The 24,919-nt window shown below is 37.4% G+C and overlaps 1 protein-coding gene and 1 long non-coding RNA gene across 3 annotated transcripts in view; one reads left to right on the top strand and one right to left on the bottom strand.

Moving 5' to 3' along the window:
* The window catches only part of alk (ALK receptor tyrosine kinase), a 430,726-nt gene that overhangs the window by 231,983 nt on the left and 173,824 nt on the right, over positions 1 to 24,919 (bottom strand). For both annotated transcript variants that reach the window (XM_032546829.1, XM_032546830.1), the window contains exon 2: positions 14,244 to 14,354. In XM_032546829.1, the coding sequence (XP_032402720.1) occupies positions 14,244 to 14,354 (111 nt within the window). The remainder of the gene's footprint in view (positions 1 to 14,243; positions 14,355 to 24,919) is intronic.
* On the top strand, positions 19,554 to 20,356 carry LOC116708797 (uncharacterized). The gene is made up of 2 exons (XR_004336780.1): positions 19,554 to 19,697; positions 19,768 to 20,356. It is a non-coding gene; the product is annotated as an uncharacterized LOC116708797 (long non-coding RNA).

Genomic DNA, 24,919 nt, shown 5'->3' with positions numbered 1-24,919 from the left:
TAAAGCAATGTAAAGAATAAATGCTGCCTGTGGTTCTCGTTTTGCCATTTACAAACTTTTGAATTGTGGGTTGTTTTCATACTGGTCTGGCCACTCCTTCTATAATGTTTTGAACCAATTATTTTCTTGAAACCTCCTTAAACTATCTTATGAGGATAAAGTAAATTACAGTCATGAAAAATTTTAAAACCCAGTATCAAATTACATTAAATGTAATTACAGTAAATTCAGGTCAGAAGGATTGTGGTGTCCTTTTCAGAAGAACCTCCGAGATATTTTCCATTACAGGTTAGATTTTATGGCAAAGACTACCTCCAACTTTAAGAGAAGTTGTACATTTTCTGGTTTTAAAAGGACAATAACTCTCCTTTCACACCTCTTTGCACCAAACTCGCATACATCCAATATAAATTATCCAAGTGTTTCTGGCTTGTTAGAAACAGTAAAAACACATTTACAGTGTTTTTTTTATTCTCAAACAAATAATGAAGTTGTACATGTATTTAGTTGTAAAAACTGTAGTGATTGGAATATTATATCAGCGCAATTTAGTCTATGTATGTTTGTTAGCCCTACGCATTTATATGCTCTTTATAGAAGTACATGTCAGATTGCACAATGTGCATTCAACAGGTATTTGGGATGGTAATCCCATAACTAATCTCATTGATTTCAAATAATTGTCTTGACAGGGAGGAGCTGTGCAGTTATTTGTTTAAAACTCAGGAAGCAACGATGAGTCACCATTGTTTATTTATCTCATTTTGAAATTAAACCTCAATCTTAAGTGTCTGTTTTGTGAGGTGGAAGAAATTTAATTTCCGAAGGTTTATCATCTTCAGTCACTGATCTCCGCTCATCTGAACATAATTCATAAGTCCTGTAAATGCTTGTGTAAAAAGACTGATACGTTAATCACATTACTGTTGTTATTTGTGGATCGGGTCATCCTAGCCGGGTTTTATAGGCCATTTGAAGAGCTCTAAGAACAACAGATACTGATCACAATTAATGCCAACATGTGAGCATCTGGCCTCCAGTAATGATATTTACAGGTTGCTAAGGACATGATAGCATGTGGTCATAAAGTTTTATAGGATTTAGGAAAGCTACATCTACAGAAGACATTTAAAGACACTTAGTGTGTCAGATTCGAATGGCCACTAAGATTTTACTGTATACCAAAGGAACATTTAGTATTCTTCTTGATTAAAAAAACAAACAAAGAAAAAAGCTACCTGATGTTAATAAAGGTGCAACCAAATATTTTGTAAACCTAGAAAATGAAAACAAGACAACAATAAAAAAAGGCATTTGTTTGTGCTTGTTCGTTTGACTTAAACGACTAGGGTCGATACAGATGAGAAAATCTTTTATGGTAAACTCTATGCAGGCTGTAATTTTATGTCAACTTTCTAAAATGTTACTAAAATGTCAATAATGTTGCAAACAAAATATCCAAATGATTTTCTTCAATGATTGAAAATGCTATACAGGGTTTAAAAAAAAAAAAAAAAACCAAAGTGATGGAAGTATATACGAGAACTTTGTCAACATTGTCAATTCTTCCCAATATCAGGATCACAAGATTTTCAAATGTATATTTTACCCCTTAATTGCAAAGATGTGGGTTTCTTTGACTGTGAGCTGAGTAGACGTATAAACGAGAATGCTGGAAGAGCACAATTAGACAAAATCCAACATTGTATATGTTTAGGAATGACAAAACAAAAAATCCCCATGAAGCTCCTAAACTGAGATAATGGCTCCTAAACTGAGATGATGAATATGTTTATTTCCTGATTACTTGGCAATTTCATTCAACTCTGCTTATTTATGCATCTGAGTTTTTATTGCCCTGATATACAAGGCAATTTATCTCCCCTGATGGCTGCTGGAGTCATCAATCAAACACAAAGATGAATAGTGGAGTGGGGAGTGACTTCATAGCAGGTATGAAAAGTACAGCAAATAAAATGAGTAAAAGATATAAAACTGCATGTTTTTCTGTTGTTGAGGGAACAAATCACTAAAGTGTTTAACAAAATATTTTTGAGCAACTTTATCAAAATCTATCCAGTATTGATCAGCTGTACTCCTACAGTACGTTGTTTTCTAACCAGGTTTGAAAATGAACGATGGATTTCAAAATGTGACATATATGATAAATAGTGATTTATGCCTAATCTATTAACACAGCAGACGACTCTTGCTTATGATTTTATATTCCATCGCAAAGTAGATTCCTAGACATGTTAATCAAAGAAACAGTAATGGGTTTAGAAGAGGAGGAGAGAGTTATCAAAATGCTTTGACTGAACCACATGTGACAGTTTGTGATGCCAGATCAGAGGGGATCAAAGTTCAGCGTCAGGTTTCCCATTCCCTAAGAACTCCTCTCACCTCATCCCTTTCATCCCCTCTTCAGTAACACAAAGATGGCATGCTGGCAGGGGGTCCACTGAAGTCCTGCACAACAGATTCTTGAAGGCTTTGAAGATTTTTAAGGGAGTCCTAACAAAATCCAAAGCACTGAAAAACCCATTTGTCTTGCAGTGTTTCAGATCATTAAATCATTCTGAGCTTCCCATTGTTTCAGTCAATAACAGGCACTGCAGGCTGCAGCACTAACTTTGTCAGCAAATTCTCCTAATGTGGCCATTGAATTTCCATCTAAAGCAGTTCCTTTACTTTGATTCAGCTTATTTTTACCCTTCAAAACTAGCACATTTATTCTGAATATCTGAACACATAACAACAAACAACCTATGCAACTTAAACATTAAATACAGACAGAAAAACAACATCCCTCTGTCTTGGTCTAGTTGTCTTCAACACAGCGACATCTGCACATTCACACTGCTGATTAATAGATGCACTGAAAGTGGCTGTCTGACAACTCTTGTCTGTCAGGTATCTCTTGAGATGTAAAGTGGTGCTTGAACTATTTCCAATTCTAAACCTAGATAAGGATCCTTAACCCGTTTAATCCCCAATTTTTTCCTGCACAATAAGTGCATGCATTTCAATCCTTGGACCTCCCTAAAACATGATATTTATGAATTATTACATTTTATGTTGGTTATGTTAGTGAAAATGTAGATTTTATACTCGGCAACAATTGTTGCCGGTGGGAAACTGCATAGTCTGCATTACATACTGTATATATAGCCTATTTATGCATATAAAAAAGAAGAAAAATCATGACATACATAATCTGTTATAACAAGGAATGGTTACAAGAGTGTTCAGAAATATTTTAGATACATAAAGATTCAATACTACATCCTTCAGATGTCATTGTCTCAATGTGCCAAGTGACCTTTGACCTCATTTGGTCATTTCATCAAAGAGGCAAAATCAGGAAAAATGTTAGTATGAACAAATCTGCATCTGGGAAGAAATTTTCCCAGTTCCATCAGACCAGTCACTACACCGTGGCCCTGTCCTAAACTAGTTTCAGGCTTTGCTATGCTAGGTGCTGTCTATGTATTAGGCTAGCGGCAACAATTGTTGCCATGCTTACATTCACTCTCCTTATGATCAAAAGATGAATGAAGGGATACAATTTTCTTTCTATATCAGCAGAAGACACTTGAAAGAACATATGTTTGTCATGAGGTGCGGGTGGTGAGAGTGGTGAGGCAGATGCAGCGGACCCAGGTATGATGAATATGATGTTTTTTAATGAAAATAAGTCCAGTAACAAGGCAGCTCGCACAGAGACACACCGACGGCGAACAGACTAGACATTGACGAAAAATTGACGAGGACCCGACGAGGAACAAGGAACACAGGTGGAGTTAAATACACGGGAGGGTAATCACAGAAACGAGACACACCTGGGAACAATCAAGGGGAGGACAGGACAACGAAGAGACTAAGGACACAGAAAACTCTAAATAAACACAGAAAAACACAGATCCTGACAATGTTAAAAATATTTTATTAATATTTGTTTATTTTAATATTTTGCTGACTTCCTCTTGTACATGTTTGTGACTGACATTTACCTCCAGCATTACAAGCAGAAAGTAAAGAGGTCTGGTCATGTGACCTTTCACACTAGATATTTAAGATTGATATTGCTTAGAGTAGACACATTATTATTTTATTTTAAAACTTCAATTAGCTGCCAAAAGTCAAAACTATTGTTTTAGAGCTCACAGAAGTTAGAAAAAATGTATGGCAATAATTGTTGCTGGTGGGATTAAATGGGTTAAGTATTCTTCAAACTTGACTCAGGTACCTTCTAGGAGACAGAAATGTAGAGTGGATTCCTCAGACATTTACAACTAATAAATGTTGCAACATTCCCTTCTGTCGTTTAAGAGCGTTGGTAGTAGTAGAACGGGGAAAGACCAATAAAGAAAACAATTAGGAGGATGGTTTGTCGTGTTCTGCTAGGTCACAAACATTGTTCATCGATATATAAAGCCATCCTGCTCCCTAACCAGATTTTTCCTTTGCTCAATTTCAAGTTCAATATTCTACACCAGTGTTTCTCAATTCTGGTCCTTGGGGACATGCATACTTTAGATGTGTCTCTGTTCCAGAACACCTTGTTCAAATGATTGCTTGACCTCCCCTGCATGCCATCAACCGCTGCAGGAGCATGTTAATCACCCACTTATTCAAGTCAGGTGTGTGGTAGAAGGGGAACATCTAAAACATCCAGGGCAGTGGTCCCTGAGGACCAGAATTGACAAACACTGTTCCACACTGATTGACACTGCACTATTTAGAGATCTTCTCAGAAGCCGTCAGCCTTGTTTTCAACACCACATGGCTCACTGCTGCAAGTGTTCTGGACCATTTTCTACCAGCTTAGTAATATTTTTCTCAAAATATCTCAAACTCATCAAATTGGATTAAGACCTGTGGAGAACAATATTCAACTCTTGGCACTATTTCTCTGTTGGATTTCGGTGTGGATTTGACTGGGCCATTATAACGCATGAATATGCTTTGATCTAAACTGTGGGTGATCAACTCCCTTCAAGGCATCCAGCCTGTTTAAGACGTGTCTCTGGTTCAACAAAGCACATTCTACTACTTCCTCACCATGTCAAAGGCCTGCTAATGATGCATCATTTGATTCAGGTGTGCTTAACCAGGGAAAGAATTGAAACACCATCATACCAGCCCTTGAGGACTGACGTTAAACACCACTGAGCTAAGCTGTTCTATTGTAGTTTTGACTTCATGCTTAGTCATTCTGCTAATCATTTGAACCTCCACCCCAGTTTCAGTTCCTACTCTGCCTCCAACAGCTTTTCTTGAGGTGCATTTAGCTTTTTCCATCTTCCCATCAACTCTGACCAGGTTCACTGTTCTTGCTGAGAAAACTGCATCTGACGTCACCATGTATTACTGTGGAGATCGTGTGCACAGAAAAAAAGCGCAGTGTTAGGTTGTATTTGTAGAGTGCATGACACAGAATCTCTTGTCAGAATTAACCAACTGAGATGGGGATCTCTGTAGCTCCCCCAGAGTTACTGTGGGCTCTTGGTTGCTAGCTGATTAGTATTTTCCTTGATGGTCTTTCAGACTTACAATTCTGGATAACAGATTAAAAAGTGCTGCACCAAGATGCTAAAAGTGTGGGATATTGCTTTTCAATTATAAGATATTAATTTATAATTCAAGCAAAATACAAACTAAAATATCAAAAACCCTGTTTATCAAAACTTAAAGTCAAAACAAAGTCCAGATCGTAGAAAGAGAGAACCAAAGACTGTACAAGTGAACCCTTAGTAGTAGTTATGCAACAGCAATGCCTCCACTTAGAAATAAGGTGGATTTAACACGTCTCCAGGAGACTGCCATGAGCACCTGCCTTTTAACCTCTAAAAACCTCTTTTATTCTACCACTGAGCCTCATTACTGATGAACAACACTACCAGCTGAGCGAGGCAGATGTTCTATTGTGGAGCACGGCAGCTCCTCAAGTGGCCAACATCCATCTGAAGGCGCGAGTGTGCTGCAGCTGGCAGCCGCAGATGAGCCAGGACAATCCATCAGAACAAGGAAAATCGAACTGATGAAGACACCGTATGGGAAGCATTTTGCTAAACAGAAAACAGCGATGATCTGCCCTGCTGCTGTTCTCCACAGGGGAAAGACAACATTGTGGGAAAAGCAGCTGATAATATCTGACAGCTTCTGACGGCACTGATATTATTACTGACACAGAGAGGCACAGAAGTTTGCCAGAAATTTCAATAACGAATCTGGTTTACTCTGTTGCCCCTGCAACTAAAGGCTGCTAATGGAAGCAGGGTGATGGGAGAGAAAATGGGGGCAGCTGGTGGCAAATGTCCAGTCAGTCTTTGTTGGCTTTTGTAACTGCTGACAAATGACAGCAGACAGCAGATGCTGTGGGGAGAGCAAAGATCTATTGCTGCAGCCTGAAGCCATGTTCACCATGCCATGTTGCTGTGAACCAACTCTCGTTTTTTCAGCTGTTGATGCTGTTCTGTGTCATGCAGTGCAACTCCAGTCACTCATACCAAAAACATAGCAGTGCAATCACGCTATAGAAACAAAATGTTTCAGCATGTCTATGAAGACAAAACACGGTGTACTCAAATCCATTATGTAGAGAACAACAAAAAATATAGTATATAAAATGGTTCTTGCGTGTTCGATCAGCATTTAATTTGCCTCAGCAAGCTGTGCCATGATTTGCATTAGCATTTGCAGTCATCTGGCTTTTACAGCCCAGATGTGCTCCAGCCACATTATTATCGCCTCACTGATCTCAGAGAAGCTCTCCTTCTGATTTGCCAGCATACCAGAGACAAGGGGTCAGCAAAGTCATCGAATGTAAAAAGACAAAAAGAAAACTCTGGTAGGCTAGGAACATCCCAGCATGAGTTATTTCAAGATACTCTTCTCCAGCTGATTAACTCCACTAAGTCCCCCCCTTAAACTGTTACCACAAGCTGCTGCAGCAACATGAGAGAGCCAGAGTCCAGACAGGCAGTTTGGTGCTTGCTGATCTGTCAGGGAAGCCAATTTGAGCCACAATCTGATGAGAGCAGTACTAAAGTAGAAACATCAGGTTAACAAGCACCCATTGGCTTCCTCTGGATGTCAATCCATACTTCACCTTATTATATTAATATATTAAATAAACCCAAGTTACAATGAAGTAACCTAATGTTAATATTAGGGTTGATTTTTTATTTTATTTTATTTTTTTGATTATGCTTGTTTTTTTTTACAATAGTAAACACAGTACCTTAAAAATATTTTTCCACTTCAAGAATTTTTAAATTTTTGCTTCTCTTTTACAACTTGCTTGTTTAAGATTATAAAACATGTGTTAATATCAGACTTTTTAGATAAATAAAAAAGCACTTTAGATATTTTATTCATTAAAGTAAGAAAGGGATCCAAACCAATCTAGTTGCCTGCAAAAAGATAATTGACATCCTTGTTAAATCATGAACTGTTGTTTCACAAGTCACACCCAGGTCAGATTATTCTGTGACCAACAGAATCAATTCAATAGAACCTGTCTGACAATTTGAAGTAGGCTTAAAAATCTCAAAAAGCAACTCATCATGATCTAATTTGAAGAAATTAAACAAATGAAAAACAGACATTGAAGAGACTTCAGTTAAGGCTACTGTTCACCGCTCAATAATAAGAAAGAGCTAAAGCTAGAGAGTGGGAAAACAAAATAAGCTAAATTAGTTACTTTGGCTAAAGTCAGTTCATTAAATAGTTTGGAGGAAATAAAACAAACTATTGAAATTGAATGGGAAAACATAGAAAGTATTTTTTAAATCTAGGTTTATAATAACAAAAGGTAAATGCATTTTAGGAAGGTGATTTGAGAAAAATGTTTCAATCGAAGAAGATGTTGAGTCTTTCTTCATTGTAAGCTTGGGACTGCTATGGTCTTGATGTCTGTAATCACAGAAACCTTCACACAATTTCTTTTTTTTCTATCTTTTGATAGGGTGCCTAAACTGAGGGGTTAGGCAGGATACAGAGCTCCAGAATACTTTAACAAGGAAAGTCTGCAAATTCAGATTCAAGCGACTAGGACAGTAAAAAACGAGATTGTGAAAACTGGTTTTCTAAAAGCAAATGACTTATTCCCTGAGTCTCTCACTCTCTTAAATGTAGAAAGAAGCAAAGAAATCTTATGGTTGGCCGAGAACTGTGGTGTTTCTTTAATCATTGGTTCTCTGCTATAACATTAAGTCAAGTGTATCTTTAGAAACACAAGGCTTATCTGAAAACGTTCCAACAAAATAATTGCTCCTGTCAAGAGAAATGAATACTGTAAAAGACTGCACAATATATTAAATTTTTAGTGCAGTATTAGTGTGTGTAGTACTTATATTGAAAAAAGGACTATTTAAAGTGCAATAATTGTTGGCTAATATATTCGAAGTGTTATGATTTCAAATTGTAGATGCTAACATAACATTTAGTCAGAGCCTAACATGCTCACACTGGACACAAATTATGATATTATCATGATGATATTGCGACTAATATCATCACCATCACAATATTTACCAATAGTATTGGCAAGGCAGAATGACAGGGGGGCAAACGGGATTCCTGTCCTGGGCCCTGGGTTCAAATCCAAAAATGGTTTGGCCATAACGTTTCAGTAAAATTCAAAATGTTTGGTATGCTACAGGCAAAGATAGGAAAACACAGCTCCAATCTCTCGCTCTAGTATAGGTCAGGCAGCTGCTGCACCATTTTGATAAATAAAAGGACTGTGGCTGTCACCTGAGGATCAAGCCTCAAGTTGCAGGTAGAGATCAGCAGGTGGACCTCTCTCATCTATGTGTCTTTTGCTCTTATGGCACTAACAAACTGAGCTATTTCTGTCAGAGATCTGTTGCGTATGTTTACAAGTGGAAACCCAGGGCAGACAGTGAACGGTTAAAAAAAAAAAGACGGCTTGGTAGGAGGTAGAGGTTGTGCTTTTTCATATCTTGCTCTAGAGATCAATAGACCAAGATATAAAAGATTTTTTTTCACACTCTGGCCACAAATCAAAATAGTGTTGAGAAACTGATATTTAATTATTTATCTGTAAAAGCCACTGTACGAGTTTCTTGCACAAGCATTCTACACACAACCACCTGATTAATAAACAGTTTAAGATATGCTGCTGAAACTTTGCAACTCATATAATTATATTAAGTCTTAAAATAATTGCCAAGTTTGGTTTATTAACTGAATTTGTAACATTATCAATACTGTTCAGACAGTATCAAAGGAGATAAAGTGCAAATAATTCACTGCGATGTGCACTTTTAGTCTAAACACAGAAACATACAAAAAAAATTGAAGGAGTAAGAATTGGTTATTGGCTTCGTCAGCTGATTCTTTTTCAAAAGAGATATAACTTTTCAGCATTTGTGTGAAATTTGCAACAATATCTCTATTGTTTTAGCAAATCAGAAGAGATGAAATTGCAGATTTTGTCATATTTCTTGCTCTTTTCTTGTGCCTACCATCATTTGCTTTAATCGCCTCTGCCACTTTCGCTGTTTTTCTTTTCACTGCCACAAGCTTCATCTTTCCTCATCCATCAACTATGTACACTAGTGATGTGCCGTTCATGCGGCACTGTATGCAACCTGGGCTCTGTTTTAAAGAACGGGCTTAAATTATGAAGATAAGGCAGATACTCTGAACAAACCTGCTCAGATCTGTGATACTCAGAATTGTCTGTTTTAGGATAGGGGGTATGAATCAGATTACTCAATTTTGAGTCAAGTCAGTTAAAGGTGAGTGCAGGTGTATTATCATCAAGATGTCATCAATGACAGGCAGATAACATGATCCGAAATGGCAACAGGAGGAAATAAGAAGCTCAAAGTGTGGATTTGTTGTTATTGGGATTACATAACAAGACAACAACAAAATCAAAAACAATACTGTCACTGCTGCAAAATAGCAAGTTAGCATGGCAGAAATCAAGTTAGTGAATGAGTATGATCTGACAGAGATTCACATGTGTTAGCACTAACAATCATGCTTGTGCACATGTTACAGCTGTGGTAATGACAGAAAAAAAATATTTACCATTACAGCAAAACTGTTTATCCACTGCCAATGGTGGCAATGCTAACTATTATGAGGAATGAGTTGTATCATAGCAGAGAGTAAGGGGGGGAGCAGCAGTGATTGACAGCACTAAGACTCTCCTTCTGGCTCTGATTGATTGTCTCTGGAATTAATCAGAGAAATGCATTTAGAAATGCTACACAAAAAGTGACTGGTCTGCTGCTGAGTTTCTGTGCAGGTTAAGACTCAAGTAGCAGTTTAAATTATTTCAGGACGTATTTTGGCAAAGGAATCAAAAATAGTTATTTAATAAAAGAAATATTAAATAAGATATTTCATTAATTGAATATATAAGATGGGATACCACATCAACCGTGTCGCAAATATTAATTAATTTTCTACTGGTTATGGATTCCCACGGAAGACTATCTTCTTCCCAGATCAAGCAAAGCTGTCAGCTGGCCTGAGTATCACCATTACAAGATTTTCTGATATCATGAATCCCTTATAGTGCAATATCCGGAACATTATTGGTGAGTGATTTAAATGGGACACAGTCACAAGAGCGCGATTGTTGCCTGTAATTTAGCAGCATATTTTAGCTACACAGTTTCCATCATATATACAGCCTTGTTTTGAATGAAGCTGTATGATTTCAAAACAATTGCTGTAACATATTTTAGGCTATATTTAAATGTAAAATGATAGCTCCGAAAAATATGCCAAGAACTGTGTCTAATGAATGCGTCTCATCTGCCCAGAACTGCATGCACTACCATGCTCACAACAGCTGCAGGAATATTTATGCATAATGCAACATTCTACTGACATAATTTCTGTTTTTAAAATATGGCCATGATTAAAACTGGCAACAAGAAAGTTACCCTGACACATAAGTAAATCAGCGCAAGTCACAAGTGACTCATCTCCTGTCTTACATCACATGCTCAAAATATGGTAATGGTGACTCAGTTGTAGCCTTCACTTCCTCACTTTCCTTCTTGAAATATCATCCTTACATAAAAATATTATATCAACACTTTTGGAAACAAAAATGTAGGACATATAAAAGACACTTTCACCATCTACCTATGATTCCTTGTTGCACCTCTGGCTTACAGCTCAGGATTTGAGCTGCAGTGCCAATTTATGCACCGATACACAGTATATGACATAACTGTTGATGACATCCTTTGGATTTTAGTCTGAAAGCAGGGACCAAAAAGGAGAGTCGAAATTCCAAGACAACGGAGGAGACTTTACAAGTGGTCTCAACAGCAGGACCATTCCTCATTATTATTCTAATCAAAAGGGCAAACAGCTATTTCATTTATCCGGCATTTTCTAAAAAGATACTGCCTTTTCGTTCTCAGTACAGCGTCAGTTTAAAACTTGCTAATTTTAAGTTTTTGCCTGAGGTAAAAGAAAACATCTTTTAAAAAGTGCTTATTATTGATGATGTTGTGCATCTGTTAGGATAAGCTGCTTTTATGCAGCTGAATTTCCAAAGTTGCTCTCGTTCTCCTATTTTGTCTTTAGACGTCAGAATGAAAATATATTGCTAAACTGTGGCTGAGAAGTGGCCCCTCAAGCCTGAATTTTTAATCCCTTGTTTAATCTAGACAAAGATTAAACATGACAAAAGATGGAATTTATAAAAATGTGGATTCAATCAACATTTACTCACTCCCAAGCAAAGGCACGCTCCTGCAAGACTCCAACGCAACTGGACTTAAAGGGTGTATTCGCATTAGCCCTGTTTAGTCTGCTTTAATCAAACTTTAGTTTGTTTGTCTTTAAGGTCTGGTTCGTTCGGGGAGGTGTGAATGCATAAAACTTTAATGCGGGCCAAATAAGCAAAGTCTGGTACAATTAAAAACCTAGGTCTTAGTTTGGCTGAAGGGAAGTCTGATGCGGTTTGAATGTATATGTGGATGCAAGGAGACCGGAGAACGATCCGCAAACAGGAAACTGACTGTAGCTCAGGGCATTCTGGTCAATATATTACACTCCGCTCTGCAGGTTAGCAGAGGTGTTGTGTTGGTTGCCATGGCAACGGGTCGGGGGTTGTGGGTGTGGGTGTGTGTGTGTAGACTAAAACTGACACAGAAAGCGAGAAAAGGCAGAATATAAATGATTTAAAATTGTTTCCCACTTGTTTATCAGCGTTATACTCCCTTTGCTGTGGTGCACTGCAGCTGCTGTAATTTTTAAGCTTTCAAGAAACAGCAAAAACTGGACCAATTGTGTCGTTTGTTATGAATATCACCACGTTCTACAAACAATCATCAAATCGGATGACATATTTCATAAAGCATAGGTGGCATGGTTTGTGAAATTTTAAACTACTTTTAACAGCAGCAGTTATGTTAAATTAAATTATTAACCAAAATAAAAGAGAAATTTGCTTGGGCCTCTCTTGCATCTTGACACGAATTGATAGAAAACAAATTCTTTATAGATTTATATCCACGGAGAATACATTTTTTACATATCAGTACATCAGCAATTGTCATGTTCCGTGTTTTTCTGTGTGTTTATTTTGAGTTTCCTGTGTCTCTGAGTCTCCGTGTTGTCCTGTCTCCTTTTGATTACTCCCAGGTGTTTCTCGTTCCCTAATTACCTCCTGTCTATTTAGTCTCACCTGTGTCTCTGTGTTTTGTCGGGTCCTCGTCGCTTGTTACGTCTTTCTGTTTGCCTGTTCATTTGCCACGCGTATATTCTGTTGCTACCGGTGTGAGCCCTGGCTTCCGCTCAGCTGTGCCGCCAGAATCTTGTGGACTGTTTGGAACATTATTTATTATTAAAACAACCATCTCTCTTACCTGGGTCTCCTGGCGTTCTACCTCACCACTCATCCACCACACCTTATGACAGCAATTTTCTCAGCTTTAATTTATACCATATTTTATAGAAATCAGGTAAGAAATGAGGGCGCTACGACCATGTTTTGTGACAGGTTCCTGATACAATGCATATGCAAATTGAAACCCTTCTTCCTGTGACAGTTGGTGGTGGATATGTTTTTCCATTGGCATTTGGCAAGTAAACTGTTTAGGAATGACGCTAAGATACAGGACAATCCTGGACGAAAAATTGTTAGGAGCGAAATACTTGAGACAGGAAGAATGGATGGTTTAGATTAATAAAACATATATATGTAAATGACCCAGTCAAAGCCCAGACCTACATCTAATTTAGGTCTGACTTTCCCTCCAAACCCTGCTTGAGCTATTTTGCAAAGAACAATGTGCAAAATCTGAGCTTCTAAATGTTCAAAGTTAATTTTTTGCAGGTGTAGTTATCTACAGTTAAATTCAATAAAGTAGGATATACTTCCTAATGAGTCTCACTAGTCAGACTAAAAGTACCTTTTGGAAACAGCAAAACCTTTAAGTAAGTATTAAAATAATTTCCAGTAAGTCCACATTTCTATTTTAAAAAATGGTTTATTGGCCTGATTCTAACAAAATGTTGTGTTTGAATTAACTACAAGTGGAATATCATCATAATTAAAATAAGTAAAAGCTTTAAAACATCCATATCTGTGTAATTGGCCTAAATAATGTACAATCATGTGTTTTGTTTTTTGTGTTTCATTCAGTGATAGAATTTCAAAACTAAATGGACTTTTTAATAATACTCCAGTTTATTGAATGGGTTTGTATTCTGCACCAGAATAACAATTAATAGGTGCACTAATCAATACATTTGATTAATAATGGAGCCTCTTGCTCCATTATATTTTATTTCATTTTTGAAAGTTCTTCATCTTACCTATGCTTGTGTTTAAACAAATCTACCATGGCTGCATAGTTGTACGATTTTATTTTTATAAAATACAGTAAATATTTACTCACATTTTCTTTGTTAGTTTCTATTGATGCTCCATTTCCTTATCCTACTACTGATCCTGGTGTTACCTTAAATAACCATCTGTGATATGTGTAAAAATAAGTTGGGTTTATCTGGAACCTTGAAGTGGGGGGTCACGGTCAGGCTGATCAAAGCAAAACCAAGCTTTGTGATGGTGCCAGCAGGGATGATTGGAGGCAGGCAAGAAAGAGATGTTCATGTGCACTGAGGGGAAGCTGACGCCAGGTGTCATGGCCAATTGGGAAAAAAAAAAAAACAGTGGAGGACAAAGGCTCCTCAGCCTCTCTGAGGGAAGCTGACAACAACCGACTCACCTGACTTGGCCATGGTGTCATTTGGAAAACTTAGGTCATCCTCGGCTACCCAGGAAAAGTTCCAGTATCCTCTGGGAATTCCGCCAGCTTTCCTACTGTCCAAAGATTCACCTGCAGTGACAGAAAAGTTTTCTATCAGCTCAAGAGACAAAGAAACTACAACACTATAGCTTATAGAAGGCATTCAGCAACTGATAATGCTCTTTTTTATTTTGTACTTGTAGTGATTGTTTAAAACCAGACTAATTAATGAAACAACAAAAACACAGCAGACTTTTAATCCATCTGTACAAGAAACATTGAAAATTAAAAGAGAACATAATGCTGCATCCCAGCAGTACAACCTCTATAGATTCATTTCGCTAAATTCGAACAATATCTCAGTGGAGATGAGTTAGAAGAGTCCAAGGAGCTCCATAAATTGGTTATTGGATATCAATATACTGCATAATTACCTGAGGGCAGGTTAGACTAATTTTGTCTGGCTTCATCTTCACTTTCCAAACTCAAAGACTAATTATCGCAACATCAAACTGAACTCTGATACTGTAAAGTAGATGTAAAGACTTTTCTCCTATACTTCATGGATAACCCCATCCCCTTCACATCTCACACACACAAACGTTCTCATTTTGTCCTTAACTCACAGACAATTATAGTACAGTCAGACTAATACACTGGTGACAGAAGAGGAGACTCCTGCATAAATCCTGCAGCCATTTTAAATAATCTTTAAAGAGCAATTGACTGTAACTGCTGCCTTTCACGGTCTGAAAGCACCATGTTTTTGTTTTTTTAGGCAAAGTTAGTGAAATAATATTACTTTTTTGTATGCAGCATAGCTCTCATAACACTTGAGTAAAATTCTTGAAACGGTCTCATCTATTATTTGCCATCAAGGTCTGACTGTCTAGACTGGAAACAGATTTAATGGATTTTGAGAACGACCGCCGTCTAGTTGATTAGGAGTTCAGAAATCCGTGTCAGGAGAAATCCCTTTGTTCCTGATGTTCTCTTCTCTTTTTGAAAACAAGAAACAGGATTCCTACATATTTGTCATTTTAAAATCTTTCTCAAATTGAATGGTTTCCTTTAACTGTCTCCATTTTTAAGGATTATCCATCTATTTTCGATAGTGTTTCCAGCCCTGGCCAACTGTACTCAACTCAACTGTAAGTGTTTGAAATATGGACACAAAGATTTGCTTCAACAAGACGCCGATCCCAAACACACATTCAAATGGTTTTAAAATGAGTAAAGAAGGCAAGCAAAGTTTCTTGAATCCTAATTCTAATACTTTGTTATGGAAACTATGCAATAGAGATTTGAATGAATTCTATAAATTCTCCCAAGAGGGTCAAATATCAGCCAGAAATGCGTTAGAATCTTGGCGATGACTGCAAAAAAGTGTTATTTCTCTAAACTTCTCCCAGGGATGTTTGACCAAATATTATTGGCAATGTACCTTTATATTTAAAACAGCATGTATATATTTTACTGTTGAAAACAACTGGTAATAATTATTACACAAAGTTTAATAATATTAAAACTTTGTATGTTCAATGCATCTGAAACTGGCAAACATAGAGGAGCCTAACACAAACTGTGTAGTTGGAAATATCTTTAAATCTAATGGAATAATCAAACCACAGCTTTTTCTATACAGTGCAATGGTTTTACAAATAAAAGAGATAGCAAAATGCAGTATGCTCAACAGATGAGTGAACCTGAGTTTGACGAATTGTAAAAGTTTATTCCTTAATTAAAAATGTTCCAGCATGAAACATCAACTGATAACATGTCCAAGAAATGTAGCAAAAATATAGAGTTGGCTCCTGTGAGCTTTAAATTATTTATCAGTTCGTGTTTCTGTTTGGTGCATGGAACCGAGAAGGCTGGTGGTTTTTAATGTCTTTCAAAATATATTCATAGAAAACATAAACACAATCTCCTCCACACATTCAGGGGAGAGTTAATAGTGTTACTTTTTTCCACCCACACCCAGAAATCTTTCAAATACAGAATGGATTGATGCATAAAGATAGAGTCACACTGTCACTTTAATATCCCTATGCATGAACATACACCCTGCTCTATCTTTTTGACTGTAGTATGAGCAATACATTGTGAAGCAAAGGAAGAGTGTTTTCTGTTCACGTTTTGACAATAAAGTAATTCCATCATACACATTCTGTATGATGGTTGGATTTCCAAATGATTTCTTAATCCCAGACATCTCTACAGGACAATTTTTTTTATTTTTATAATATTGTGCATTGTTCCAAAAGGTCCCCAGAAACCTAAAAACTACCAAACGAAACCAGTGGAGAAATACAGAAAGGTTCACAAAACAGCAGAGGAACAAATAGTTTTTTTTTTTTTCTAGACAGTACTATATATGATGTATGTGGTGCTTGTGGCCTCTGTTTCATAGCAGTGCAGTGGTCCAGAAAAGAAGCCAATTGTCCATGAAAAGTGGAAAAAGGGTAAGTGCCCAGGTAGTAGATTTGCTGCTCTGCTATAGCTTAGAGATGGTGTACTCTAAAGTGGGACCATAAGATTCCTGGGATGCTGTTCTTCCCCTTAGGATAACTGGGAATTCTCTTCTGTTGCTTCTTGTATGTAAGTAAATTTCTAATAGGCTTGTTGACAAAAAAAAAAGTTATTTATGTGAAGTAAAGTGGAATTTTGTACGGAGTAAGTATTAAAAATAGTATTACATTTCTTAAATACTTGGCGATAACAGTTTTACAACGTCTACCATATGGAGAAAAGTGCCTTTCATTGCACTGGCGTCTTTTTGAATTAAAAAAAGGCACCAATTGTCCATGAAAAATGTGAATTTTTTTACCTCCTCTTCTGTGTATGTCATCAGTTCTTTATTCTGATCTTTTTATTTTAGCCAGGTAAAAGTCTGGGACATTCTAGCAACTATAAAGCCAACTAAAAGTTTTATTTGCTGTGATTTTGAAATAACAAAATCCACCCTGGTTTCATCTTCAAATGATCAAGAATGGCTTAGAATCCCTCTGTTCAATCATAATTCTTTGGTCTAAATAAAACTGCATGAACTAGAGGTTCTTTCACCTCAAACATAACTCTTGTTTAAGGTTTTGGGATAATGTGTAAAGCCAAGCCTCTTCCAATGATTACATTGAAACAGGTCAGTACTGGTAATGAAAAATCTTGTAGCTAATATAGGTTGGCACTTAGATACAAATTTTCTATAACATTATGCACATTTTGTGCATAATGTTATTATATTTTTATTACATATAATTTATGGAATAACTTATTTTGTTTTGTATACGCACCGTGGTATTATTTGATTATTTAGATTTCTATGTGTAAATTTCATGTTGATACTTATTTTCTCCACTCTTTGGCATAAAAACCTTGTCTTGCTGAAAGAAGATTAGGCTTGACGAAGGCATTTGGAAATGTAATGAAACACAACAGCAGTATCAAGCAGTTTACACCTAATTAAAAAGGAAATGAGTAAGCAACTCCCCCCTTTTACCCTGCTGCATTTTCATATGCTTCGGACCTCGGCGTCCCAATTGTCCTCTTCTTTCCCCATTAATTAAAGATTTACCAGGGGATACATACATTACTGCCTAAATAAATCGATCACCTGTCCAGCCCAGTGACGCGCCATTAAATACTTGTCAAAGTCCAACAACGCCACATCAGCTGACAGAGGCCTGGAACTGGCTGCTCTCCTTCTACTACAAAAGGCCCCATTGATTTCCATCAGCAGACTAAGGCTTTCATCAAGGCCTTCACAAAATGCCACACAAACTCTTAAACCACAACAACATTCACACACGCTACTGCACCCCAATTAGCACATGTTTCTTCACCTGATCACACCCTGCAGATATATGGCACTGGCTTCATCTCCCAAACATGAGGTTGCTAACAAACGTTAATGCAGTTGTCATGTTTTTCCAAGACTAAAGTCTAAGAGGTTAAGCAAAGCAGACAGATTTAGGTGTTCTTGTTAATATGCCACCTTTTGCGTTTGCCGTTAGCTTTAAGTCGGGGGAAGCGTTTAGCATGTTCTTGGCACAAACCCGGCCTTGTAAACAAGCAGAGATTTTTTTACTCCAGTTGTAGAATGCAGCCTATTAGCTCAGAGTGCTGCCCATGAAACTCAACTTGAGGCCTCCAGTAACGCTTCTGTACAGAAGGAGGCCATCCCAGTAAACTTGCTTCTTCCGCTCACAGAGCTGTCACAGGACTTTAAAGGCAAGACAGAAGCAGGAATCACAGCCTGCTGAAAGGAATTCACTAACATAATGAGGGTTATATGAGAGAAAAGTGGTTCTGAAAGGAAAGATGAACATTAAAATCAAGAAAGCAGCAGTTTTACATTGAAAATATTGTAAAGGAAAATGATTATTTTCTGATGTTTAATACAGTTAATCTACGACATGTGTAACAGTTATAGCCAACACTCTTATTTGGAACAGTTTTCTGTTGAGCATTTGGGAATTCAGCTGAAGAAGCAGGCCGAAGCAGGGCCCTTTGCCTCCCCCACACCAGAGCAATAAAATTTGCATTCCAATGGGAGTGGGGACTACGGAGGTGTCTGTGAAATCTCATCTTAGGACGTTTGGCGCCAGGGATCTTCCGTATCAGGCAGCGATGGGCACGAAGTGGTCCGCCCTCTTACTTAGATAAAAAACAGACACCTTTGCCATAATGAGGGGAGTGTCCAAGTTTTCTGAGTCCCTACGGAGTTTCTAATAGGTCAAAGAACGGAACGCCTTCTTTGCATATATTAAATAGGGAAACACCTCTTTAGTTTATAATTCCAGGTCAGCACCCGAGAGTTTGAGTTTTTTTTCCATTTTTTTCTCTCCACGTGGGCGCCTTTGTCTGTCTTATGTGTTTCGTGTTGTCTGTTTCCCCTTGTCTGTATAAAATGTATATCTCTGTACCTCTGCAGCTCTGTTAACGGATTCATGCGGTGCTTTGTATGAATTAAACTCTGTGATATGTGACGTCATTGTGCCTCGCCGTTGTCTTGCAGCCGTGACGACATCCGATCGGACCCGGGCTAACAGGAGGGAAGGAGAGCCATGCTTTTTCCAAAATTAAGCTAACCTAATAACTTTCCTCTTTAACAATATGCTTCTAGTATATGACTGAAACATCAAAGGCGTCTGTCGGGTGATAAATGTGTAGCAGCATAAATGGTACGCTGCCACTTTAAGATCAATTTCAGCTGCTGCATATAAGCAGGTCTCTACCTGCCACAAGACTACTTGCATCATGACGTCAACTCATTTTGCTTAGTTTGCTGAGCGGTGCTGGGTAAGCGTGGCTGTTTCTTTGTTTGTCAGCTTTTATCATAGCCATTAATGCAAGCTGGTTTGATTTGTTTAGCCTCCCTTGCTGTGCCTCCAACTTCTGGACCAATTTGTTCGGTTGTTTGCTGCCGGGAAGGTAAGCGCTAGCATGGCTAGGTAACATCCGTCTCATGTAAACGAAGCCTTTATGTAGTGTTTTGTTACAGCTGCGCTCCGTAGGTGAACTTGTGGATCTGTTTATCTGGCCGTGTGGTAATTTACAGGTAAGCAGCTACCATAAGTCATAGTTTTTATCAGCAGTGGTATTAATAATCTACTTTATTTTTTAGCCTCCTGCCGAGTCCCTGACAACTATTCTATTTGGATGTACACTCGCTGCTGTTTTGCCTACGATGAATTGTTTTAAAAGATTTGTATGAACTTTCCCCCGTTGCCGGGAGCATCGATGGCACTACGACCGGGATAAAAAGCAATATTGTAGTGCTATTGTATCACTGTTTTACTCGTATTGTTTCATTTTTTTTCTTTCTTTTAGGGACTGAGGCTTCTGTGGTGGCGGTGGTGATCCCTGGTGGCGGTGTCTTGTCTCGTGTGTTTTGTGGAACACCCCTTTTTTTGTGTGTGTGTGTTTGCCGTGTCTTTGTAGTGTCCAGGGTGATCCCTTTTTTTCACTGGATGTTGCCCCTTTCCTCACTACTCTCCCCCCACTGGTAAGCCTCAGTTTCCTTTGAAATTTAAACATTTTATAATCAACTTTATTAAAAAGACATTCACTGTTTTAACTATTCAATTTCAGGTTATTGTGAATTTAAACAATCTATTAAAGTTTAATAAATTTTTTGTAGAACTGTCTGAATCTTGTCTCATTCCCAGTAGAACGTACCTGTGTCCTTATTATTATTATTATTCTATTTTCCTGGAGTTATTCCAGGTGGCGTTGTCGGTTTCCCTTATCTTAAACTTTAACATCTTACATTTGGGTTTCATAATAAAGAAAATCCACCCCAGGTTGCCACAAATGTATAGCTTCTCATGCAGTGAATTTTGTTCTGATCATGCAATGCTTCAAAACCAGCATGCTCAAGATTAATAACATCAGTGGACTGTCCCTGACAGTACTTAGGCTGCTCCAAGAGGTTAAAAATGTTCATTTCTGTATGTTATACAAAAAAGTGCTGTCTCAAAAGAAAAAAAGAACTAAAGATTTCATCAAAGAAACAAATCAATTTATTTCAGCACAACACTGGCTGGTCTTCCTTGGCGCGCTCTAATGAAAATTATTTTACTCTTGCACACTGATTGGCCTCTCTTTGAAGCTATACAACACCAATCAAGCCAACAGCGTCACATCTCTCCACAAGAAGCCTCATTTTCAGAAATGCTTGCAATGCATAACAAATGAGTCATCAAAAGAAAGACATCTACAGTAAAGAGCCAAGAATCTCAGTTTTAATGAAGACAGTCATTTAAATGCCCAACAGAGGAAAATGATTTGGAGCAGGTCTTACACTTTGGTTATGACTGCTAAATTTTCATAGAGGTAACTGATCTAAATCCAATTTTTGTGGCTGGCGTTGGTAATGGGAATATTAATTCCTGTTTTTAATCATTCTTGTGGTTTTATAAATAAATTTAGCTTGACTTGATATCAGTAAACAATAATAATCTACTGGGGTCCTTGTTATTTTTAGTTTACTGGTCAAACACACTTTCATAGACAACTCTGTTTTGACCAGTCACACAGGTCCAAGATTTGTTCATGCTTTTTTTTAAAATTTATTTTGTAAAAGTACAACTTTATACTGTATCATTTTGGACAACAGCACTATCTTTGAAGTTATGGGAGCAACTTTTTTATAAACTTCATAAGGCAAATATGTATGAAAAGAAAATGGTGTCTAGAGAATTATAAAATATATTTTATCCCAATATGCAGGTTTTTGAACAATAAATTTAACAAAACACCAAAGTTTTTAACATTTTTTTGAGAGTGATATGTCATTATCCTACAAACCGCCATTTATTTTATTCAGTGTGAAATACTCATGATTAGTCTAACACGATTGTCACACACATTATTCCTGGGGTTTCTCTGCAATAAAATTCCTGAAAAGAACATATCCTTTTACTTTCATAGGGGGTTATATTTTGATATCTTGCAATCCCGAGTGAATATGAAAAAGCTGTGTACTAACTCATGTGCCCTAGTTCCACACACTCAAATTTAGCTGCAGAGTTTAAATATTTTAAAGGAGTTAGAGGCAAGTTTCAGTAGAGAAGTGAGGCAGCAAGCAGAGTTTCAGAGATTAAAGTAATTCCCACAGAAATGAATGAACTTCCAGGAGACTAGCATAAAATGCCTTGCATAGATTCCTTTTGGCTCCACAATCAACTCCAATATATATTATTGGGGCATAATGTCATTGACCAACACAGAGTACTGAATGATTGTGCCGGAATCATGCAAAAGGAAGAGGAAAAAACATTTTCAAAAATGTTTTACAAATATGAAGCTTGGAAAGCGTACAGAAAGTTAAGTAAACAGAGTTCTCCTGTGTGTTATGTAACCTCAACACGAATGCCATAAATCATCATATATCTAGTTGAGAACACCATCTTGCAGACCAAAAATACAACAAACACCAGAGATTAGTCTATGGAGAAGATTAAAGCAGGGTTAGGTAATAAAATAATCTAAAGAAAAACTTTGAATATCTCACAAAGCTCTGATCAATTAATAATCTAAAACTGCAGCAAGTATTGCAAACACAAACCTAATCAGAAAGACTGTTCACATAAGCTGAGAGTTTTAGTAAGGAGAAGGGGCCAGTCGTCCAGGGTAACTCTGGAGGAGATCTACAACTCTTGTGGGAGAATCTGTTGGAAGGACAACTATTTGCCAGCACTCTTCAAACCTGTTGAAATATATCCATAGCAACAGTCATTTTAAGTTTGAGGAAAACTTAAAATGAAGAGCACCCACTAGTCAAAAGACCCAATAGATTACAGCATCATGCTGATGTCAGAGTTAATGGGAAAATTAATGAAGGTAGATATGGGACCATCATAGAAGCGAACCTGTTAAGAGACTCCTAAAGATTGTAAAAGTGAACTTCGTCTCTCTGTTGGACTGCCACCCAAAGCAAAAAGTCAGAGATGTAATGGGACAGATCAGATCATGTGTTAGTATGGCCCAGTCAAAATCCAGTTGTGAATCTATTGTGGAAAGACTCTTCATCCAGTCTGGCTGAGCTTGAGTTGTTTTGCAAAGTAGAATGGGCATAGGTTACCTTCTTTGGAAAGCTTTCTTCCCAAAGACAAGATAAAGACATCAAAAACATTTGTAGCAGAAATCGCAGCAAAAGTATTGACTCAGGGGATGAAATGTAAGCTTCACTTTTCAGATATTTGTTAGGAAAAAACTTTTAAAACCAGGTGTCATTTTCAACCTGTATTATTGTGCTACTTTATGTTGTCACATTCGCTTATAATCCTCCCAAAAAACACTGTAGTTTTATTTTAAAGGTGTTGTTGATTCTAGTGGCCTTTATTTGAAAATAGTTCGACAGGAAATAGGGTAATGAGAGAGGGGGAAGACATGCGGCAAATGTCACCAGAGCGGGAATTGACCGTGCGACTACTGCTACGAGGAGTAAGGGCTCCATACATGGGCCACCATAGAGCACAGGGGCAAAGGGGCAGGATCATTTAAAACACAGAAGTTTTAAATGATCAAAATAAGGAAAACATCAAAAGGTGCCAATGCCATTGCAAATTTATGCACTATACAGAAATATGTAAATGATTGCAGATAGGACTATAACATGACATGCAAATATTAAAGGGAATTAGAAAACATGCCTTTTTGAAGTAAATTCAAGTCTTAAACTTTAGGTTTTGTGTGACTTACTTACACTAGTGCTGTGACCGCAGTGGTGCATGTTACTTAAAGAAGTACAGTTTAGTTCAACTAAAAGCTTTGAGAGGTGTAAGAAAACCCTTTAACCACATTGACAGCTTACTCTCTTCAGTTTTGGCAAATTCACCTTACCTTCTTTTTAAAATATATTCAAGCACATTGCTGGAATGAAAAAAAAGACATATTCTAAGTCAAAAATAAACAGAACTTGGCAAGACAACTGAAAGGGGTTGGAAAAAAAATAATAAATAAACTCTGTAATATTAAAAACTTTAAAATGGCAGTATGGACTCCTCTAGCAGAGCTTGCCAACATTTAATGTGCAGCTTGACTCTCAAAGGAAACAACTGAAGAAGAAGCTGGCAGAGCAGACGTCTGGGTTATTTCCACAATTTGGTCACCAGGTGGGGATCCAAATGTAATTTCCACATTTTTTGGAACAGCAGCAGGCTGGCTGTCTGGTTGCCAACAGGAGGCAGACTCACATGGCCTCTCATGCCCAAACACAAAAACATCGCAGCTTTAGTAGACATAAGCTGGTTTCTGTTCTCACTGTGATTTTGCTGATATTCTAACAGGAGAAGCATTCCTGAGTGAAACCAGGCTTAAAGCTTATCAGGGTGTTTCACGGGACGTATAATGTGTTCAAATCACAATGTACCCCTCTCCTCTACTGTTGTGCTGCTCTGTGAGATGAATTTTAGGTCAGGCCTAAATGAAATTATGTTTACAGAAGCAAAAATTTCTGCTTATGGTTTAATGTCATAATTTCATACTTTTCTAAGCTCAACTTTCCAGAGTCATCTGTCCATTTTTCCACCTATTATCAAAGTTAAGATACAGAGGTTGAGTATGAAATTAATGGTGTAAATTTATCCATCCACAGAATGGATGAATGGAAAAAACTGCTGGACGGAGGCACAGAGGGGCAAATAGATTAATGGACAGACAAGATAAATGGAAGGATGAATCAACAAATGAAAGAATAGACTGTTTGGCGGACGTGTAAAGACATAGATAAAAGGACAACAGACGATTGAGAGTAGACAGGACAAATAGATAGATGTATAAATTAATGAATAGATGGGCAGATGTACTAATGGATAACGGGGAGGCAGAGATCGCTAAATTGAGGGAGGAGTAGATGAATAGATGTACGGAAGGAGGGTTGGATAAATGGATGAATGAATGGCTAGGTGGCGGTATCGGGGACAGATAAACAGATGAACTGGTTGGATAGTTAGATCCATTTCTGGATCAATGCATTATTTAGACAACAAGTCCACGTGCAAACTAAAGTCATTTTCATAAAGTCATAAGATGTCTACATCTTAAATGACGTCAAATTAATTTTGATGTTTAACTACTATTTTCTCCTCCCTGTGAATTTGCATTGGTTTAAACTGTACTCAGGTAGCTCATTAGCCCATTTCTCTACC

This window comes from Xiphophorus hellerii, chromosome 19, assembly GCF_003331165.1.
Source record: "Xiphophorus hellerii strain 12219 chromosome 19, Xiphophorus_hellerii-4.1, whole genome shotgun sequence".
Classification (NCBI taxonomy): domain Eukaryota; kingdom Metazoa; phylum Chordata; class Actinopteri; order Cyprinodontiformes; family Poeciliidae; genus Xiphophorus; species Xiphophorus hellerii.
The sequence above is the reverse complement of the archived record's forward strand: the minus strand, read 5'-3'. Positions and strand labels throughout refer to the sequence as shown.